The sequence below is a fragment of the Scomber scombrus genome, chromosome 24 (genome assembly GCF_963691925.1).
Source record: "Scomber scombrus chromosome 24, fScoSco1.1, whole genome shotgun sequence".
NCBI lineage: Eukaryota > Metazoa > Chordata > Actinopteri > Scombriformes > Scombridae > Scomber > Scomber scombrus.
The window spans coordinates 7,138,891-7,158,114 of NC_084993.1; the positions used below are offsets into that span (position 1 = coordinate 7,138,891).

General features: G+C 35.7%; 2 protein-coding genes across 6 annotated transcripts; both read right to left on the bottom strand.

Moving 5' to 3' along the window:
- Positions 1-844: 844 nt before the first annotated feature.
- LOC134006550 (T-cell immunoreceptor with Ig and ITIM domains-like) lies at positions 845-3,957 on the bottom strand. The gene is made up of 5 exons (XM_062445466.1): positions 3,931-3,957; positions 2,952-3,177; positions 2,639-2,668; positions 2,429-2,528; positions 845-1,048 (listed from the first exon to the last, which is right to left on the bottom strand). Exons 1-5 carry the CDS (start codon positions 3,955-3,957, stop codon positions 961-963), a joined length of 471 nt encoding a protein of 156 aa, XP_062301450.1. The 3' UTR covers positions 845-960.
- A 1,725-nt stretch (positions 3,958-5,682) lies between these two features.
- Positions 5,683-18,331, bottom strand: LOC133976465 (OX-2 membrane glycoprotein-like). Of its 5 annotated transcripts, none has more exons than XM_062414678.1 (6): positions 18,272-18,329; positions 7,137-7,475; positions 6,441-6,749; positions 6,332-6,361; positions 6,129-6,228; positions 5,683-5,991 (listed from the first exon to the last, which is right to left on the bottom strand). In XM_062414678.1, the coding sequence occupies exons 1-6, from the start codon at positions 18,327-18,329 to the stop codon at positions 5,901-5,903; spliced, it is 927 nt and encodes a 308-aa protein (XP_062270662.1). In that variant the 3' UTR covers positions 5,683-5,900. The 5 variants fall into 5 exon arrangements, with proteins under 5 accessions (XP_062270662.1, XP_062270663.1, XP_062270661.1 ...); XM_062414679.1 differs by lacking the exon at positions 18,272-18,329 and adding an exon at positions 7,927-8,124 and having other exon boundaries at positions 5,683-5,985; XM_062414677.1 differs by lacking the exon at positions 18,272-18,329 and adding an exon at positions 7,927-8,124.
- Between the last annotated feature and the right edge of the window lie 893 nt (positions 18,332-19,224).

Consider the following 19,224-nt stretch of genomic DNA (forward strand, 5'->3'; position numbering starts at 1 on the left):
GTTAAACACCTGAATTTCAGGGACTGAGAGCAGTCGTGCTGCACATCCAACTTGTGCACCGTTTCCATGGGAACCAGACAGCACAGCTGTAGTGGTGACAGTGACTGTAGCGTTGGTGTTGGTGACACTGACTGTGCTGCTGTTAGAGAAGTAGAGGTCTTGTTGTGGGACATTCAGAGTTACTGTGGGAGCAGGACGACCTGTGGCCGAGCAGGACACAACTGTCTCTTCAGTAGAGTTTGATTCTCTGATTTGTAGAATGGGTTCATGCAGCTCTGCAAACACACAATATAAAAAAATATAGTTGTAAAAAAGAAATAAGTAGTTTGCTGATTTCCCCTGTTTTAGACAGAATAAAACATTTTTAAGAAATCTTTGCGTTCTTGGACATTATTATGAACACTTATTTCCTACATTTCATTTCACACATTGAGGAATGTGAGATAAGTATAATATAATGTAAATATCACAACCATCATGTCTTGTTATATTTGAGAATCAAATTAACTTTTATGACAGTTTGAGACAAAGTGTGTGAAATGTACAGAATGTACAACATAATTTTTGTGATGTAAAGTATTTGCATTTTGTTGCACGATGAAGGCAAACAGAACATTTAACTGCCATCTTTTCCAACTGTCATCAATGTGAAAAGATTTAAAACTGTAATTCACCATGAATGTCTTCAGAAGTAAAGAAAGGACCTCACCATAGAGATGGAGGCAGGTTCTTCCTGTCAGAGAACCATCAGGATACGTGTTAAACAAACAGAGATAGCAGCCTTCATCCTGCTCCATCACCTTCCTGATAACTATGGAGCAGTTCTTCAGTCCAGCATCTTTAAACTCCACTTTATACTTAAAATCAGGATTCACTGTTTGTCCAAAGTATTTGTTGTAGCTGCAAAGATTCTTCTTCCCCTCAGATAAATCTTTCTGCCAGGTGACCTGAAGAACATCTTTAGTCTGCATGAGTTGACAGCTGAGATGAACATCTTCTCCTACTTTCACCATCACAGTCTGCTGTGTTTGTATCACATCTGTTAGACCTGCATGGAGGAAAGATATACGTAATTTAAACGGTGTGTACTTTATGTTGATGTGAACTTTTCAACAATGTACTCCAACTCAGTGATAAAATATTTATTTGAGCAAATATAGTTTTGCTTTTCAAAGTAGGACAGGCTGCAGGTAACGCACTAAACCTTATTACAGAAACTGTAAATGTGAAGTGAAAAAAACTAACAGGCAGAGATCATAACATGACAGACTTATACTGTAATTAAATTTCTAATACCCATGTTACTTTTTATCTCATTGAAAAACAAGTATAAATAATCAGGTTTCAATATTAGTAGTTATTTAAAAGACACAGGAATATTCCATGAAAATTTACATTTCAGGAGAAAAAATGACTTCAGTAAAAGTACGCAGACAGGATGCTGTAACATCTCTCTTACCTTTTATAAAGAATCCCAAAAAGATTAGTGTGACTGAAGCTTGCCTCACCATTGCTGGAAGTGGCAACGTTTCAACTCAGCTGTACTGATCTCTATGTGTGTCAATGTAAAACTAAAAAGTCATCTGAGTTGCCTGCTTACTAAAATTTAAATAGGGAAATAGAGGGGTCAGGTGATATTCTGGCTACTGATGACCTATAACAACGGCTATATTCGATTATCGCAAAATAATCATTTTGTCCAAAACGACATATCTTTCAGTTGCATTTCCCCTCAGTACTAGACTTATCTAAAGATGTGATAGCTATTTGGTTGTGAGAAGTCTTAGTCATACAATACAGAACCACATGAAGGAAACTGCAAAGGCTTCAACATGTACCATAACAGTCCTGACTCAAAGAGTTTTCATATCAGCGAATAATAAGCAAATGAAGTGAGAAGCAATAATACCTCAGCCTTTGAGAGAGGTTGGCCTAAAGTACACACTCAGCAGAACAGTAATATGTCAAAGAGCTGACATATATATATATATATATATATATATATATATATATATATATATATATATATATATATAAATATAAATAAATAAACTCAACACAACATGTGCCAAGTAGTCACATGTTTAACTTTAGGACTCATAGGCCCAACCTCTAAATAATTTCTATTTTGCAATCATCTATACAAACATTTATTCAGATCTTATTGTCCAAGCAGAAAAAAGCAATATAATTACAGAATATGCTGACATATTTATAAACAAAACTCATGATGGCTACTGAACAAAAGCAGTATTCAGAAATCCTGGAAAACTGAAAAAGTGAGGCTTGACCTAATCTCATCACTTCATCCTGATTTAATCCGTTGCACATTTGCCAATCCAGGATGAGGATATGTGACTATGTTAATCCAGCTCTAAGTAATTCAACATTCACAACAAGACAGATACTGAGTTAAAGTTGAAATTACCTGTTCTTATGTTTATGTTTGAGCAGGAAAACGACAGTGACGACTACAGCGACACAAATAAAGGCCACTACTGTGAATGATGCAACAATCAAGGTGAAATCTATGAGAAAAAGAGAAAAGAAAAATGTGATATGGAACACTAAACATTCATAAAGCTACTGCAGTTTAAATTTGAATTCAGACTTGAGATCCACTTTAATGTTAACTTACTCTTTTCAGATTCAGATTCATCACCAAAACCTGAAAAATTAAACCAAACATCAGATTTAGAAAATAATAATTGTGGAGTATAGTTGCTGATTTCACCTGTTTTTTAACATTATCAAATATATTTGGGGCAGCATCTGTCACTTTTCATGTCATAGAAAATATTTCATTTCACAAATTGAGTTAAATTAATGTGGAATAATTAGCGTGCAATTAAACTGCTATCATTGTTTAAGTCCTGCAGGAGGGAAGATGTGCTGTGTGAAACAACTGTAATTCACCATGAATGTCTTCAGAAGTGAAGAAAGGACCTCACCATAGAGATGGAGGCAGGTTTTTCCTGTCAGAGATCCATCAGGAAACGTGTTAAACAAACAGAGATAGCAGCCTTCATCCTGCTCCGTCACCTTCCTGATAACTATGGAGCAGTTCTTCAGTCCAGCATCTTTAAACTCCACTTTCCCCTGAAAACCATCATTCACTGTTTGTCCATAGTGTTCACTGTAAGTGGCGATATTCTTCTTCCCCTCAGGTAAATCTTTCTGCCAGGTAAAGAAATGAGGTTAAAACTGTGTGTGTACTTTAGGTTGATGTGAACATTTCAACACATTTTCTATAAATTGTTATTTAACTGCTAAAAATGATTCATAATGTAATGGTGAAACTACAACCCAGTGATAAAATTACTTATTAAAGCTAATATAGTTTTGCTTTTCAAAGTAGGACAGGCTGCAGGTAAAGCACTAAACATTATTACAGAGACTGAGTAGTGATGTTGAAAGTGAAAGTCACCTAAGGTATCATGTTAAAACACGTGGAAACCACGTTTTACAGACTACTTATTTTCTAATAACCCATGTTGCCTTTTGTCTAAGTTTGCTGTAAATAAAATGAATGAAATGAATGTAGAAAATAAAACTAAATCAGCAGATTCAATACGTTTCTTCTCTACACAGTCACTTTGTTTTAGAGTTAAACTACATAGAAATACACATGAATCATTCACGGTGCTTTAAATATCAGCCGAAAAAGGACTTTTGTCAAAGTCTGCACACAGACTACTTTAACATCTCTCTTACCTTGTGTAAAGAATCCCAAAAGAATACAGACTATTGTTGAGACTGCAGCTTGTGTCATCACTGTCGCAAGTTTCAACTTGATGGACCATCAGGTTCAGAAATATCATCACCTCACTCAGGGTTACGGGTTCATGTGGGAGGCAAAGAGGATGTAAATTACCGTGGGAATTTACAGTTTGCACTTCGATGGTTGTTCTTGATATAATTTCATCCTACATAGTTGAGTGGGCAACTCTGAGTCATCCGTGCAGGTAGTTTAAATGTCAGAAATCACAATCTCTGTGTTTGTTCTCGGGCAGCTATAGTTAGTTGTTTAAGTCTATAAAATGTCATTAAAGTCATGAAAAGTATGAAGCACTTTACATTGATTTCCCAGAGCCTAAGATAGACATCTTCAAATATCGGGGTTTTGATTTACAACCATCAGTCCAAACCCCGAAAGTTATTCAGTTTATGATTTTCATAACCGAGAAAAGTGAGTACTTCAAAAGCTGGAATCAGAGGATCTTTGGTGGGTTTTTTGTTTTGCTTGAAAAATGGCTTAAATTACGATTAAAAAGGCGCAGTATATGGAAATTAGTGTGCAACAGATTGGATACATAATGGACTAGATAACAACTAGGTAAAAATGTAACATCTCTTACCTTTTGGAAAGACTGGGAAACAAAGAGATTGTTGTGGTCTCAGCTTGAATCATCATTGTCACAAGTTTCAACTCAACTACATGACCTCTGGTGGTATCAATGTAAAAAAGGAACAAGGAAAGAAGCGTGAGTCCCACGTCAAGAAACTATAGTCAGGTGGAATGACAAAACATCATGTGTCTTTTATTTTTGTATTTCCGGTTGATCCTCGTGCATAATGTCATGCTATGCTATAATAACTCGTTTGCTGTCATGAGTGTATGTAGGGGGCAGAGAGGATGGAGGCAGACGTCAGGTTAGTTTAAGTTAACAGGCGGTGACAGGAAGGCATTCAAAAAGGAAAACCTCAGGTGAGAACAATTGAGCTGGAGGTCTTGAAATATCCACAATTTCCGTGGCTTTAGTTGGCAAAGACGTACAGACAGAGCTCTCTAAAACTCACAAGATATTTCATGTATATTCATGTCTGATTCTTACCAATATGTCCCAAATGTCACTGAATGTCACCTAATCCTTGAATTTCTGAAATGTCTGTCCACAAATGATGGTGTGAAAGATTTTCTCTTTTGAGTGCCTGTGATGAACTGTAGCCAGGGACTGTGCGCATTTTACGCACGCCTGGCCCAGCAGCGAAACTTCATTGTCCTTTATCAAACCATAAAAACACTGAACCAGAGAGGTGTCCAATCAATTCTGCAGTGACCTCCTTTGCCTGTCAAAAAAGGCACAACAACTGCTGATTGATTATGTTTTGATGCCTGCACAAAAGACGAAATGTCCACAATTTACAACACAATGACGATTTAAATGAACCCCTGATTAAATCACCCTCTGTAAATGATCCCAGTTGTATTGATGTGCTGACTTTTTAAAAAGTTATAGAGGCATTATTTTATGTACATTTGACATTTTTTCTTAATTCAAGTTTAATATATACGGAAATGTTTTTTATGTTCTATATGTTATTTATTTGTAGTTATTTGCAATAATTAAATTCTCAGTGAATTTGACCGTTTCAGTGCACTGATGTCATCTCATACAATAAAGTTTGTTAAACTGTAAAATATCATGCCTGCCTCCCTTTCATATCTATCTGCCACAACTGTTTGATAACATTTGAGGGATCACTGAAAGAATTATGTGTATAAAACATTATTGATACACCAATATTGGAATTTCTTTGCTCCCTAAAATCGTTATCAGTCCAAAACTCCGTTATTAGTCAGGCCCTGGTTACAAAATAGTTGGTAGACTTTAAAGTCCCAAGAAACAGGAAGAAAGAAGAGAAAGGAGTTGTATTCAAAGATTTAATTTACTGTAAAAAGTTTAAAATGTTATTTAAAATATGGTTTAAAAAATGGTATAAAAACATCACAACCTCTGTGTACATTCATCTTTTTTGTCTGCAGATATAAGATGAGAGATTCATCTTGTACAGGAAACAATGTCTGAACATTTTAATACACATGCTCTGATGCAGCTTTGTTCAAGTCTGACTGATTGAAACTACACTGTTGTTTGTTTCTACACTTCAAACTGTGTTTATTCTGTTTTCTCTTCTTTTTGATTTTCCTCCTGATGTGTCTGTAGTCTCATCTGCTCATTTTCCTGCTTTATTAAACATGTTCTGCACCTTCAGATAAGAAAAAAGACATGAGTCAGTTTCCACTCACAATAGTACAATACATCATAAATATTTCCATCATGAGTCAGTTAACTGATAACAGAGTTTTACAACAAGACAGATACTGAGTCGAAAGTTGAAATGACCTGTTCTTATGTTTTCGTAGCAGGACAATGATAACAGTGATGACTACAGCAAAACAAACAATGACCACTGCTGTGACCTGTGCACCAATTAAAGTGTGATCTATGAGAAAAAGAGGAAAACATTTGATATGGAGCACTGAACATTCATAAAGCAATTACAGTTTAATGTAAATTGACTTGAGACAAATTTAAGGTTAACTTACTCTTATCAGATCCATATTCATCATCAAAACCTGAAAAATTAAAACCAAACATCAGATTTATAAAGTGATAATTAATTTATAAATCAGTGGTTTTTGAAGTGTTTCTCACCATCATCAGATGATTGTTTGACTGCAGGAATCGTCTTAAACACCTGAATTTCAGGGACTGAGAGCAGTCGTGCTGCACATCCAACCTGTGCACCGTTTCCATGGAAACCAGACAGCACAGTTGTAGTGGTGACAGTGACTGTAGCGTTGGTGTTGGTGACACTGACTGTGCTGCTGTTAGAGAAGTAGAGGTCTTGTTGTGGGACATTCAGAGTTACTGTGGGAGCAGGACGACCTGTGGCCGAGCAGGACACAACTGTCTCTTCAGTAGAGTTTGATTCTCTGATTTGTAGAATGGGTTCATGCAGCTCTGCAAACACACAACATTAAATATATCACATGGAGCAGATCGTTACAAAAATTAATCTGTTTTATAACATTATCAAATATATTTGGACTTTAGACATTATGATGGGTAGTTGTCTTTATTTCCTACATTTCATTTCACAGATATAATTTAAATATTATGACCATTATGTATTGTTATATTTAGAATAAAATGAACTTTTATGACAGTTTGAGACAAAGTGTGTCAAATATACAACAAACTTTTTGTGATGTGAATCATTTGCATTTCATGGCACAATGAAGGCAAACAGAAAATTTAACAGCCATCATTTCCAACTGTCATCAATATGAAACAATTTAAAACTGTAATTCACCATGAATGTCTTCAGAAGTGAAGAAAGGACCTCACCATAGAGATGGAGGCAGGTTCTTCCTGTCAGTGATCCATCAGGAAATGAATTAAACAAACAGAGATAGCAGCCTTCATCCTGCTCCATCACCTTCCTGATAACTATGGAGCAGTTCTTCAGTCCAGCATCTTTAAACTCCAATTTATCCTGAAAACCATCATTCACTGTTTGTCCAAAGTGTTCACTGTATGTGGCGATATTCTTCTTCCCCTCAGGTAAATCTTTCTGCCAGGTGACCTGAAGAACATCTTTAGTCTGCATGAGCTGACAGCTGAGATGAACATCTTCTCCTACTTTTACCATCACAGTCTGCTGTGTTTGTACCACAGCTGTTAGACCTGCATGGAGGAAAAGAAATATGAGGTTTAGGTTGATATGAGCATTTCAACACATTGCTACTGCTAAACCACTAAACTTAATTACAGAGACTAAACAGTGATGTCACAACTAAAAAGTCACTTTAAGCTTCATGTTAACTCAATGTAGCTAATTGGTTGTGGTAATCACAGAGATGTGGCTGTTTTTGAGACAGACTTAGTTAACATAATAAAATCTCTAATAAATGATCCTTAAAAAATATTACGTTGTAAATAGAAATTGTCAAAAAAAGAAGCATTCACACGTTGAATGTAGAAAACAACAATAAATCAGCAGGATTCAATATTTCTTCTCAAAACATTCACTTTGTGTTAGAATTCAAATATCATACACAGGAGCCCTCCACGGTACTTTTTGTCAGCTGAACTGGATTTTTCTCACACACAGATTACTTTAACATTTCTCTCTTACCTTTTTGAAAGACTCCCAAAACAAAAAAGATTGTTGTGATTGCAGCTTCGGTCATCATTGTCATAAGTTTCAATTATGATCATTGTTTGTATCAATGTAAAACAAAGTAGTTATAATTAGAATAAATATAGGCCTCTAGCATATATGAAAAAGTAACACGCACTGTTTCTATGACGAATTAAAAAGCAGCGCATTACTCCTCTGATTCTCACAGTGTAAAGAAACACTACGGACAAAGTACAGGAACACGACAGGGAAATCCCAAATATCCTGTCTGTGATTCATGCCTTATCTCAGCGTCTGGTCATGTTTCGCTCTCATATTGATAAGATCATGACACACAACAGGATATAGCTGCACAGGCCATAAAAGGAAAAAAAAGAGAGGGGGAAAAGAACTCAGAAATAGTAGTTTTAGAGTTCAACAATATATTTTATTGTATAAAAACAAAAATATATACTTAATAAAAATTATCAAATATACACGAAATTCCACCTAAGTTACTTTTACTATTAGTTTCTCTTCTTTTGGAGTGAAGACATCGTAACTCCAGTCTCCATGAACTTGACTTCTTTATTACAAACGCACAAGCTATGCTGACTACGACCAAACTGTATTTCAGACTTGCAAAGCGGCGCTTTGCTATGGCACGGATGTCATGCTCCTCCATAGTCGCGGCAAAATTGAAATAGATAATCTATCACCGTAACAACTCTCTCATGGCCATTAAACAGTGGGGGGCTTTCCCGGGCTGACGTTAATCCGAACAGCAGCTGTCGGATGCACAATCTCCCAATAGGGGTTATGAATGTTGTCAGCGTTTGGCTGTTTGCATTCAAGAGGATCTGCCAGAATCCACATGAAGCATCCAGAGTGGAGAACACTTTTGCTCCAGCCAGATTTGGAGCAATATCCTCTAAAATAGGCAGGATGTACCTCTCACACGTTCCTTCCTTGTTCTTTGTTTTTTTTTCAACAGGAACCACCAGGACATGCCAATCAGTGGGCTCAGTGTCCTCTTCTATTACAGTAGTTTCTGGGCCAGTGTGTGGTTCAGCTGTGCCTGAACTTTTCTCAGGAGTGGCACAGCTGTGTTTTCTCGTTTTGTCTCATGCAACAAGAACAGGTGACAGGGTGTTTTTACTCAACGAGTTCCTGTTTCTCCATTGTTTATCATAGTTGCTCTTTTTAAGATGGATCTCCTGTGTCCACTGCATAGTTGGCCTGAAGACTCACGTTCTGCTGCTTGATTTGTTCACTCAGGGGTGATATCTGTATAGCCTTTTTAAGTGACAGGTCATTATCATATATCATTGTCTGATATGCCAATAACAACACGGTCTCTAAATTATTTGTCTTTAGTCTCTCCAAAGTCAATGTGTTGTGCCTGACTCTCCAGGTTTCTGCATTCTCTTCTGAAAACATACTCTGTCATGTATCATGTTGGCCTTAGGCACAAAATGGTTGTTGAATTGAGCCATTACCATGGTGTTTACACTAGCTCTTCCGCTGTTATGAAAGCTGCTTAGTGGCGCGTGAAGCTAAAAAATGTTCTTCCTCTTCTACTTTAAATAGAATAAAGTAAAACAATCTAATCCAATCTTCTGGACTTTTAAAGTGTGATTGGACTGAATTTGACTCACGTGGAGCTAGTTGTTTGAGACCGACTTATTTATCGTAATTACATTTCTAAAATAAATTATCCAAGTTGCTTTTTGTCTCAGATTGCTGTAAATAAAAATTGTCACCAGCATGAAACAACAAGAAAACAAGAATAAATCAGAATGATTCAATATCTCTTCTCAAAGCAGCCACTTTAGTGTTGGGTTAAACTTAGGAAGTACCAGGCTGCGTTCAGCTTTAGCAGAAAAAAGGACCTTTGTAAAAGTCCCCACACAAATGATTGTAACATCTCTGTCTTATCTTTTGAAAAGAAGCCAAACACTAAAAAGACTGTTTTGACTGTAGCTTGATTCATCATTGTCGCAAATTTCTTCATAACTCTGTTGGTATCGATGTGAAAAAAATTAAAATGATTGGGCGCAAAATCCACAATTTCCGTGGCTTTAGTGGGCAAATGCGCAGAGACAGAGCTCTCCAAAAAACACAAAAGCTTTCATGTAGCCTAGATTCGTGTCTGATTCTTACTAATATGTCCCAAATGTCACTGAATGTCACCTAATCCTTGACTTTCTGAAATGTCAGTCCACAAATGATGGTGTGAAAGATTTTCTCCTTTGAGTGCCTGTGATGAACTGTAGCCAGGGACTGTGCGCATTTTACGCACGCCTGGCCCAGCAGCGAAACTTAACTGTCCTTTATCAAACCATAAAAACACTGACCCAGAGAGGTGTCCAGTCAACTCTGCAGTGACCTCCTTTGCCTGTCAAAAAAGCCACAACAGCTGCTGATTGATTAGTTTTGACTCGTGCAAGCTGCTGATTAATTAGTTTTGATTCGTGCAAAAGAGACGCAATGTCCACAGTTTCAAATATAAATGCGATGTATTACTTACAATCCGAAGGTTTCCAAAAGCAAACAGAGTACATCCACTTTCTCTGTAATAAGTCTATTTCTCAAACACAGACAAAGGAAAACGTAAGATTCATCCATTATCGAGCGGTCAAAAACCAAAGTCAAGTAACCTCTGATTATATCAACCTCTGCCTGTTTTACAGCGGCACTTCTCCCCCTAGTGGCAGGAGGTGTAAAATACATGTTGAGGCTGGTGTTGATGAAGCGACTTCACATGTGTTGAGAAAGAGATCAGATTGTATTTTACACATAACCCAGCAGATTGTGATTGGTGCCTTCAAGGTCTGAAAAAATGAGCTAAACTGTCTGATAAAAGTAAACATGTATCTCTTGTATTTAAGCCCTCTGTGAAGTGAAAATGACAGAAATGATCCCAGTTTTACAGAAAAAGTGCATTTAAAGACTTCAGACCGTTTCTTTATTTTGTTGAATGTAAATTTAAGACAGGAATAACATTTATGTCCAGTTTTCTCCTGTAATTTCACATGTGGCTTCATTTAGTTCTTACAAAAAAAACAAAACCACAAACACAAAAATTGATAATAAAACTAAAAATGATATCTGTTTAAGGAGACAGTAAATTGGTGTAAAATGAAACATATCTGAATTATATTACAAATGTTAAAAACAGAAACAAGTGATATATGAGTCAGTCGATATTGACCTATGACAGCTATATTGATACTGAAATATATGATGTTTAATATTTGTAATTATAAAATTCTGGGTGAAGTTTTACTGTTTCATTGCACTGATACATTTCATACAATAAAGTTTTTTAAACTGTAAAATATCATAAATATCAAGAAAGAAGAGAAAGGAGTTGTATTCAATGATTTATTTTACCTTAAAATGTTTAAAATGTTATTAAAAAATATGGTTACAAAAATGGTATAAAAACATCAGAACCTCTGTGTACATTCATCTTTTTGGTCTGCAGATATAAGATCTTGTACAGGAAACAACGTCTGAACATTTTAATACACATGCTCTGATGCAGCTTTGTTCAAGTCTGACTGATAGAAACTACACTGTTGTTTGTTTCTACACTTTGTTTATTCTGTTTTCTCTTCTTTTTGATTTTCCTCCTGATGTGTCTGTAGTCTCATCTGCTCATTTTCCTGCTTTATTAAATGTGTTCTGCACCTTCAGATAAGAAAAAAGACATGAGTCAGTTTCCACTCACAATAGTACAATACATCATAAATATTTCCATTACTGAATCACTGTTAACAGGTGTGTGGATAAACTGTGAGACTGATATCACAGCAAGACAGATACGGAGTTGAAAGTTGAAATGACCTGTTCTTATGTTTATGTAGCAGCACAGTGACGACTAGAGCAACACAAACGAACAATGCTGTGAACGATGCAACGATCGAAATGAAATCTATGAGAAAAAGAGGAAAAAATGTGATATGGAACACTAAACATCCATAAAGCTACTACAGTTTAAATGTGAATTTAGACTTGAGTCAACTTAAAGGTTAACTTACTCTTATCAGATCCAGTTTCTGAAAAATTAAAACCAAACATCAGATTTATAAAATAATAATTAATTTATAAATCAGTGGTTCTTGAAGTGTTTCTCACCATCATCAGATGTTTGATTGAAGTGTTTCTCACCATCATCAGATGATTGTTTGACTGCAGGAATCGTCTTAAACACCTGAATTTCAGGGACTGAGAGCAGTCGTGCTGCACATCCAACCTGTGCACCGTTTCCATGGAAACCAGACAGCACAGCTGTAGTGGTGACAGTGACTGTAGTATTGGTGTTGGTGACACTGACTGTGCTGCTGTTAGAGAAGTAGAGGTCTTGTTGTGGGACATTCAGAGTTACTGTGGGAGCAGGACGACCTGTGGCCGAGCAGGACACAACTGTCTCTTCAGTAGAGTTTGATTCTCTGATTTGTAGAATGGGTTCATGCAGCTCTGTAAAGACACAACATTAAATATATCACATGGAGCAGATCGTTACAAAAATCAATCCGTTTTAAAACATTATCAAATATATTTGGACTTTAGACTTAATTATTTACATAATGACATTATGATGGGTAGTTTTCTCTAATTCCTACAGTACATTTCATTTCACAAACTGAGGAATTTAAGATAAATATAATATAATTAAATATACCGACCATTATGACTTGTTATATTTTAGAATAAAATGAACTTTTATGACAGTTGGACTTTAGACTGAACAAAATATTTTAAAGAAATCTTTCAGTTCTTTGACAGGTGATGGGTAGTTCTCTGCTTTGGAATTTGATACAATTATAATATAATAATCATGTGTTGTTACATTTGGGAATAAAAATGATATGAAAGGTGCGAGACAAAGTGTATCAAATGTGCAGTATGTACAAAATGGTTTTTCTGATGCATTTTGTTGCACAATGAAGGCAAGCAGACAATGTAACAGCCATCATTTCTAACTGTCATCAATGTGAAACAATTTAAAACTGTAATTCACCATGAATGTCTTCAAAAGTGAAGAAAGGACCTCACCATAGAGATGGATGCAGGTTCTTCCTGTCAGAGAACCATCAGGATACGTATTAAACAAACAGATATAGCAGCCTTCATCCTGCTCCATCACCTTCCTGATAACTATGGAGCAGTTCTTCAGTCCAGCATCTTTAAACTCCACTTTATCCTGAAAACCATCATTCACTGTTTGTCCAAAGTATTTGTTGAAGCTGCCAAGATTCTTCTTCCCCTCAGGTAAATCTCTCTGCCAGGTCACCTGAAGAACATCTTTAGTCTCCATGAGCTGACAGCTGAGATGAACATCTTCTCCTACTTTTACCATCACAGTCTGCTGTGTTTGTACCACAGCTGTTAGACCTGCATGGAGGAAAGAAATATGAGGTTTAACCTGTGTGTGTTTTAGGTTGATGTGAACTTTCCAACATAAATTCTGTCATAAATTGTTACCTAACTGCTCAAAATGATTCATAATGTAATGGGAAAACTCCAACTCAGTGATTATTAAAGCAAATTTAATCTTGCTCTTCAAAGTAGGACATGCTGCAGGTAAAGCATTAAACTTCATTCCAGAAACTGAACAGTGATGTCAAAAGTGAAAAACTTGAACTTGAATTTGAAAAAGGGTTTGAATCACTCAAAGTTTCATGTTTACTCATAAATGTGTTGCAACGCATCCTGTTCAAAAGATATGGGCCATCAAATATTTCTTGTGCACAACTGCCCCTATCATGAAGTTGGTAGTCACCCACTATGGGTTGGTCGTCCCTGTGTTATTTTAATGAAGAAAAATAAAAAATGTAGGCAATCTCAGAAATTAATTTAACACAACTCCTGCATCAAGAGAAAATAAAGATTTCCACCTCTCTGACTGCACTAAGCTTTACGTCTGGAGTCTGGATCTTGTTTGTCTTCCTGAGAAAGTTCCTGGTGATTTTGCTCTCTATAAAGAAAGAAGGAACTAGATATATCACACTATAAATGTATATGCCAACATGTGACAAGCATCCCCATGTGGGATGTTTTGCTACCAGCAAAGCTAACAAGCACATGTTAAACCACAGCTAAGAAAAATCCTATCTAAACTATCCTCTCTCTTCATATCTTTTAATGGTAATGATTGTTTTATTATGAACCCATTGTGTAAAAGCCAAGACAAGAAACTCCAAAGAGCTTAATATTTACATTTTCTCATGAAATAACTAAACGTCCTGTCACCTCAATGTCAAGTGATTTATTCCGGAAATGACGTTCAAAGTAACATCTCAACCTAAATTCAGACATTTTCAGTCCCAACATCTTTTAACAGCGCCCTCTAGAGACTGAGATCTAATGAATGAGACAACCAACCCCGTTCTCCTCTACTAATGTTCCTTTTTGCCTTAGTTTGTTGTATAATAGAAATTATCACCAGCAAGTAACATTCATTCATCACACTTTGAATCTAGAAAACAAGAATAAATCAGCAGGATTTTATATTACTTCTTAAAACATTCACTTTGTGTTAGAATTCAAATACACAAGAATCCTTCACAGGGCTTTATATTAAATCAGGTAAAAGTAAACACACAGATGACTGTAACATTTCTCTCTTACCTTCTGGAAAGAATCCCAAAACAAAAAAGATTAGTGTGACTGCAGCTTGAATCATCATTCTCGCAAGTTTCAACTCAACTGTATGATTTCTGTTGCTATCAATGTAAAAAATGTAAAATAAACAAAAATAAAATAAAAATCACTATAATAAATATAGGCCTACATATGAAACACTGACATGCACCTATTTGTTTCTATAATGTTATATAAGACAGCGTTTCACGTCTCTGAGTCCCACGTGTAAAGAACCCCACAGTAAGGTAGAGTAACGGTATAATCAGACGTCTTTCGTTTTGTATTTCCGGATGATCATCGCACATAGTCTCAAAACCGCCGGTCAGGACAGTTGAGCTGAAGGTATTTTCTTTCAAACCACGTTTCAGAAACAATATCAGTCCATAAAGAAATATTGAGCGCAAAATCCACAATTTCCGTGGCTTGAGTTGGCAAAAGCGTACAGACAGAGCTCTCCAAAAATCACAAAAGCTTTTATGTAGATTCATGTCTGATTCTTACTAATATGTCCCAAATGTCACTGAATGTCGCCTTCTGAAATGTCAGGCCACAAATGATGGTGTGATTTTTCCCCGCTTTGATGAACTGCAGCCAGGGACTGTGCGCATTTTACGCACGCCTGGCACAGCAGCCTAACTTCATCCACATAGAGATTTATACAACAAAATGTTGCTTTTTCATGCAGCGTTGAAAATACTGAAGCTAATACAGTTTTATGGGTTGAAAGCAGATGTGTCCACACTGAGACAATACATTTCATTATTAGCGGTAATACCAATTTTAATGAACACTTTCCAAAAATCACACAGGAAGGAGAAAAATGTTTCATGTCACACAAAGTTTAACATGTATCTGAGGATCTATCAACAAATGTCAATCTTGGAAATTGCTAGATTAAAGCTTTTTTCTGATGGTTTCTTTTTGTTTTGTTGCACATGAATTTAACAGGAATAATACACAAGGCAGAAATAGTTCAATGATCAGGACTGAGACAGAAGCTGTGACACATTATACAAATAAATCTGATGCCAAGTTAAGAAGAAGTGACATTAAAAAATATTAATGTTCAGAAATCTTTACAACAAAAGACACAAACAAAGTCCAAAGGGGAGTTTTACAGAAAAGCTGCATCTTTGCTAGAATATTACAAATTCATTATTTACATTCAGTGGGATTTCATCTTTAGCATAATTAGTTTTATTCAAAAGAATAATCTGAAAAAAAGAAGCAGCAGTAAAGAGTGCAAGGGACAAAAGCAAACATTATATCCATTTCACAAAAACACTGATGAGGCAACAAAAAAACAGTGTAACACAATGTATCTGAGTTATACTAGATGTCTAGATGTTAAAGATATATAGGCCATTTGATATATAGGTCAAATATATTTAGATACTGATCTGTATCCAGATCAGTATCTAAATATATTTTGTCAATTTGCCAATTTTTTTTCAAAGTTGTCTGCTGTATATTATGTATATTTGATCCTTTTTCTTAATTGAAGTTTAATATAAATGTTTTTTATGTTGTATATGCTTTTATGTGTATTTACCTGTTCTTATATTTATGTAGCAGGACAGTGACGACTACAGCAACACAATCACTGCTATGATCAATGCGATGATGAGAGTGAAATCTGTGAGAAAAAGAGGAAGAAATGTGATATGGAGCACTAAATATTCAAAAGAGGTTTTAATCTCAATGTGACTTCCTGGTTAAATAAAGGTTATATATATATATATATATATATATATATATATATATATATATATATATATATATATATATATATATATATATATATATATATATATATATATATATACATTCATAAAGCAGCTACAGTTTCAATGTGAATTTTGACTTGAGACAACTTTAAGGTTAACTTACTCTTATCAGATCCAGAGGCATCATTAAAACCTGAAGAAAGAAAACCAAACATCAGATTTACAAAGTGATGATTCATTTATAAATCATGTGGTTCTTGAAGTGTTTCTCACCATCATCAGATGATTGATTGACTGCAAGAATCGTCTTAAACACCTGAATTTCAGGGACTGAGAGCAGTCGTGCTGCACATCCAACTTGTGTGTCGTTTCCATGGAAACCAGACAGCACAGCTGTAGTGGTGACAGTGACTGTATTGTTGGTGTTGGTGACACTGACTGTGCTGCTGTTAGAGAAGTAGAGGTCTTGTTGTGGGACTTTCAGAGTTACTGTGGGAGCAGGACGACCTGTGGCCGAGCAGGACACAACTGTCTCTTCAGTAGAGTTTGATTCTCTGATTTGTAGAATGGGTTCATGCAGCTCTGCAAACACACAACATTAAATATATCACATGGAGTATAGTTGTGACGAAAATCAACTCTGCTGATTTCCCCTGTTTTAAACATTGTATATCAAATATATTTAGACTGAATATAACGTTTTTAAGAAATATTTGGGTTCTTGGACATTATGATAGGTAGCTTGGACATTATTTTCTAAATTTTGTTACACAAATTGAGATTATATAATTTAAATATTATGACCATCATGTCTTGTTATATTTGGGAATAAAATGAACTTTTATGACAGTTTGAGACAAAGTGTGTGAAATATGCAGCAAGTACAACATGCTTTTGGTGATGTTAAGTATTTACATTTCATGGCACAATGACGACAAGCAGACAATTTAACAGCCATCATTTCTAACTGTCATCAATGTGAAACAAGTTAAAACTGTAATTCACCATGAATGTCTTTAGAAGTGAAGAAATGACCTCACCATAGAGCTGGAGGCAGGTTCTTCCTGTCAGAGATCCATCAGGATACGAGTTAAACAAACAGAGATAGCAGCCTACATCCTGCTCCATCACCTTCCTGATAACTATGGAGCAGTTCTTCAGTCCAACATCTGTAAACTCCACTTTATCCTGAAAACCATCATTCACTGTTTGTCCAAAGTAGTTGTTGTAGCTGCAAAGATTCTTCTTCTCCTCAGGTAAATCTTTCTGCCAGGTGACCTGAAGAACATCTTCAGTCTGCATGAGCTGACAGCTGAGATGAACATCTTCTCCTACTTTTACCATCACAGTCTGCTGTGTTTGTACCACAGCTGTTAGACCTGCATGGAGGAAAAGAAATATGAGGTTTAACCTGTGTGTATTTTAGGTTGATGCAAACTTTTCAACATAATTTTTGTTATAAATTGCAACTTAAAAGTTCAAAATGATTCATAATGTAATGGGGAAACTCAGTGATAAAATATTAATTAATTCAGCAAATACAGTTTTGCTCTTCAAAGTAGGACATGCTGCAGGTAAAACACTCAACTTTATTACAGAGACTGAACAGTGATGTTGAAAATGAAAGAGAGTGCGAGTCATTTTAAGCTCCATGTTAACTTATAAATGTGTTGCTGGTTGGTTGTGGTGACATGTTGAAAACACAAAGAGAAAACTAAACTGTTTTTAAGACAGACTTATGTTGTAATTCAGTTTCTAATAAATTAGCCATGTTGCTTTTTGTCTTATTTTGCTGTAAATAAAAAGTGTCACCTGCAAGAAAAATAGAAAAAAGAATAAATCAGCAGGATTCAATATTTATACTTCAGACCGTTCAAAACAGGCAGGAAGTAGGTAAGTACCACGGTGCGTTCATTTTAAGCAGAAAAATATATATTGTAAAAATCCACACAGAGATTTCTGTAACATTTCTCTCTTACCTTTTGGAAGGAATCCCAAAATTAAAAAGATTGTTGTGACTGCAGCTTGGTTCATCATTGTCGCAAATTTCAAATCCAATATACGATCTCTGTCGGTATCAATGTTAAAGAAAAAAACGGGAGCATCACATTTCTTTCGTTTTCGTAGTTGCTGAAGATCATTTAACACTCAGGGTCACATGCTTATGTACGAGGCAAAGAGGATGGAGGCAGTCGTCAGTTCGCTTTAAGTTAACAGGCGGCGACAGGAAATTAAACAAAACAAAAAAAGCCTTCATCCTGCTCCGTCACATTCCTGATAACTATGGAGCAGTTCTTCAGTCCAGCATCTTTAAACTCCACTTTATCCTGAAAACCAGGATTCACTGTTTGTCCATAGTGTTCACTGTATGTGGCGATATTCTTCTTCCCATCTTCTCCTACTTTTACCATCACAGTCTGCTGTGTTTGAATCACATGTTAGACCTGCATGAAGTAATAGTAATAAATGACAGTTATATATATATATATGAGACTGATGTTTTTTACTATAGCTTAATATTGTGATTTATAAGGTAATGAAGCAGTCATTGAAAAAATCTGAAAAGGGTTTAACCTACTCACAATGACTTCCAAACCAACTGTATCTCAAATTGTAATCTTGGATTTCTTTTTCTTACCTTTTGAAAAATTCACCACCACAAAAAGTAATATAAGACACCATGGTTTGCCATTTGTGCCTAAACTTTGCAGGTGCATTGTGCAGATTGGTCAGGCTGGGTGAGGCTAGGACTGAACTAATCTAGCTGTATTGCAGGTAGGTGTAAATGTTTCTGTTGCAGGTTACCACTGGAAAATGATAGTAGATGAATAAACTGTAGCAGTAGCAAAATCACAAGAGGAAAGAGAAAAATGTTTCATCATGTCACACAAAGTCTAATACATCTCATAAATTTAACACAGGAATAATACAT

Excerpts from the sequence above, each read along its gene's own strand:
- LOC134006550 (XM_062445466.1), bottom strand. The coding sequence starts at position 3,957 with ATGACTCAGAGTTGCCCACTCAACTAT. Across the intron at positions 2,529-2,638 it reads TGAATCTGAATCTGAAAAGA|ATTTCACCTTGATTGTTGCA; the intron begins GTAAGTTAACAT and ends TTTTTCTCATAG. Across the intron at positions 1,049-2,428 it reads AAACATAAACATAAGAACAG|GTCTAACAGATGTGATACAA; the intron begins GTAATTTCAACT and ends TCCTCCATGCAG.
- LOC133976465 (XM_062414677.1), bottom strand. The coding sequence starts at position 7,990 with ATGACAATGATGACCGAAGCTGCAATCACAACAATCTTTTTTGTTTTG. Across the intron at positions 6,362-6,440 it reads CAAACAATCATCTGATGATG|GTTTTGATGATGAATATGGA; the intron begins GTGAGAAACACT and ends TTAATTTTTCAG. Across the intron at positions 6,229-6,331 it reads TGAATATGGATCTGATAAGA|ATCACACTTTAATTGGTGCA; the intron begins GTAAGTTAACCT and ends TTTTTCTCATAG.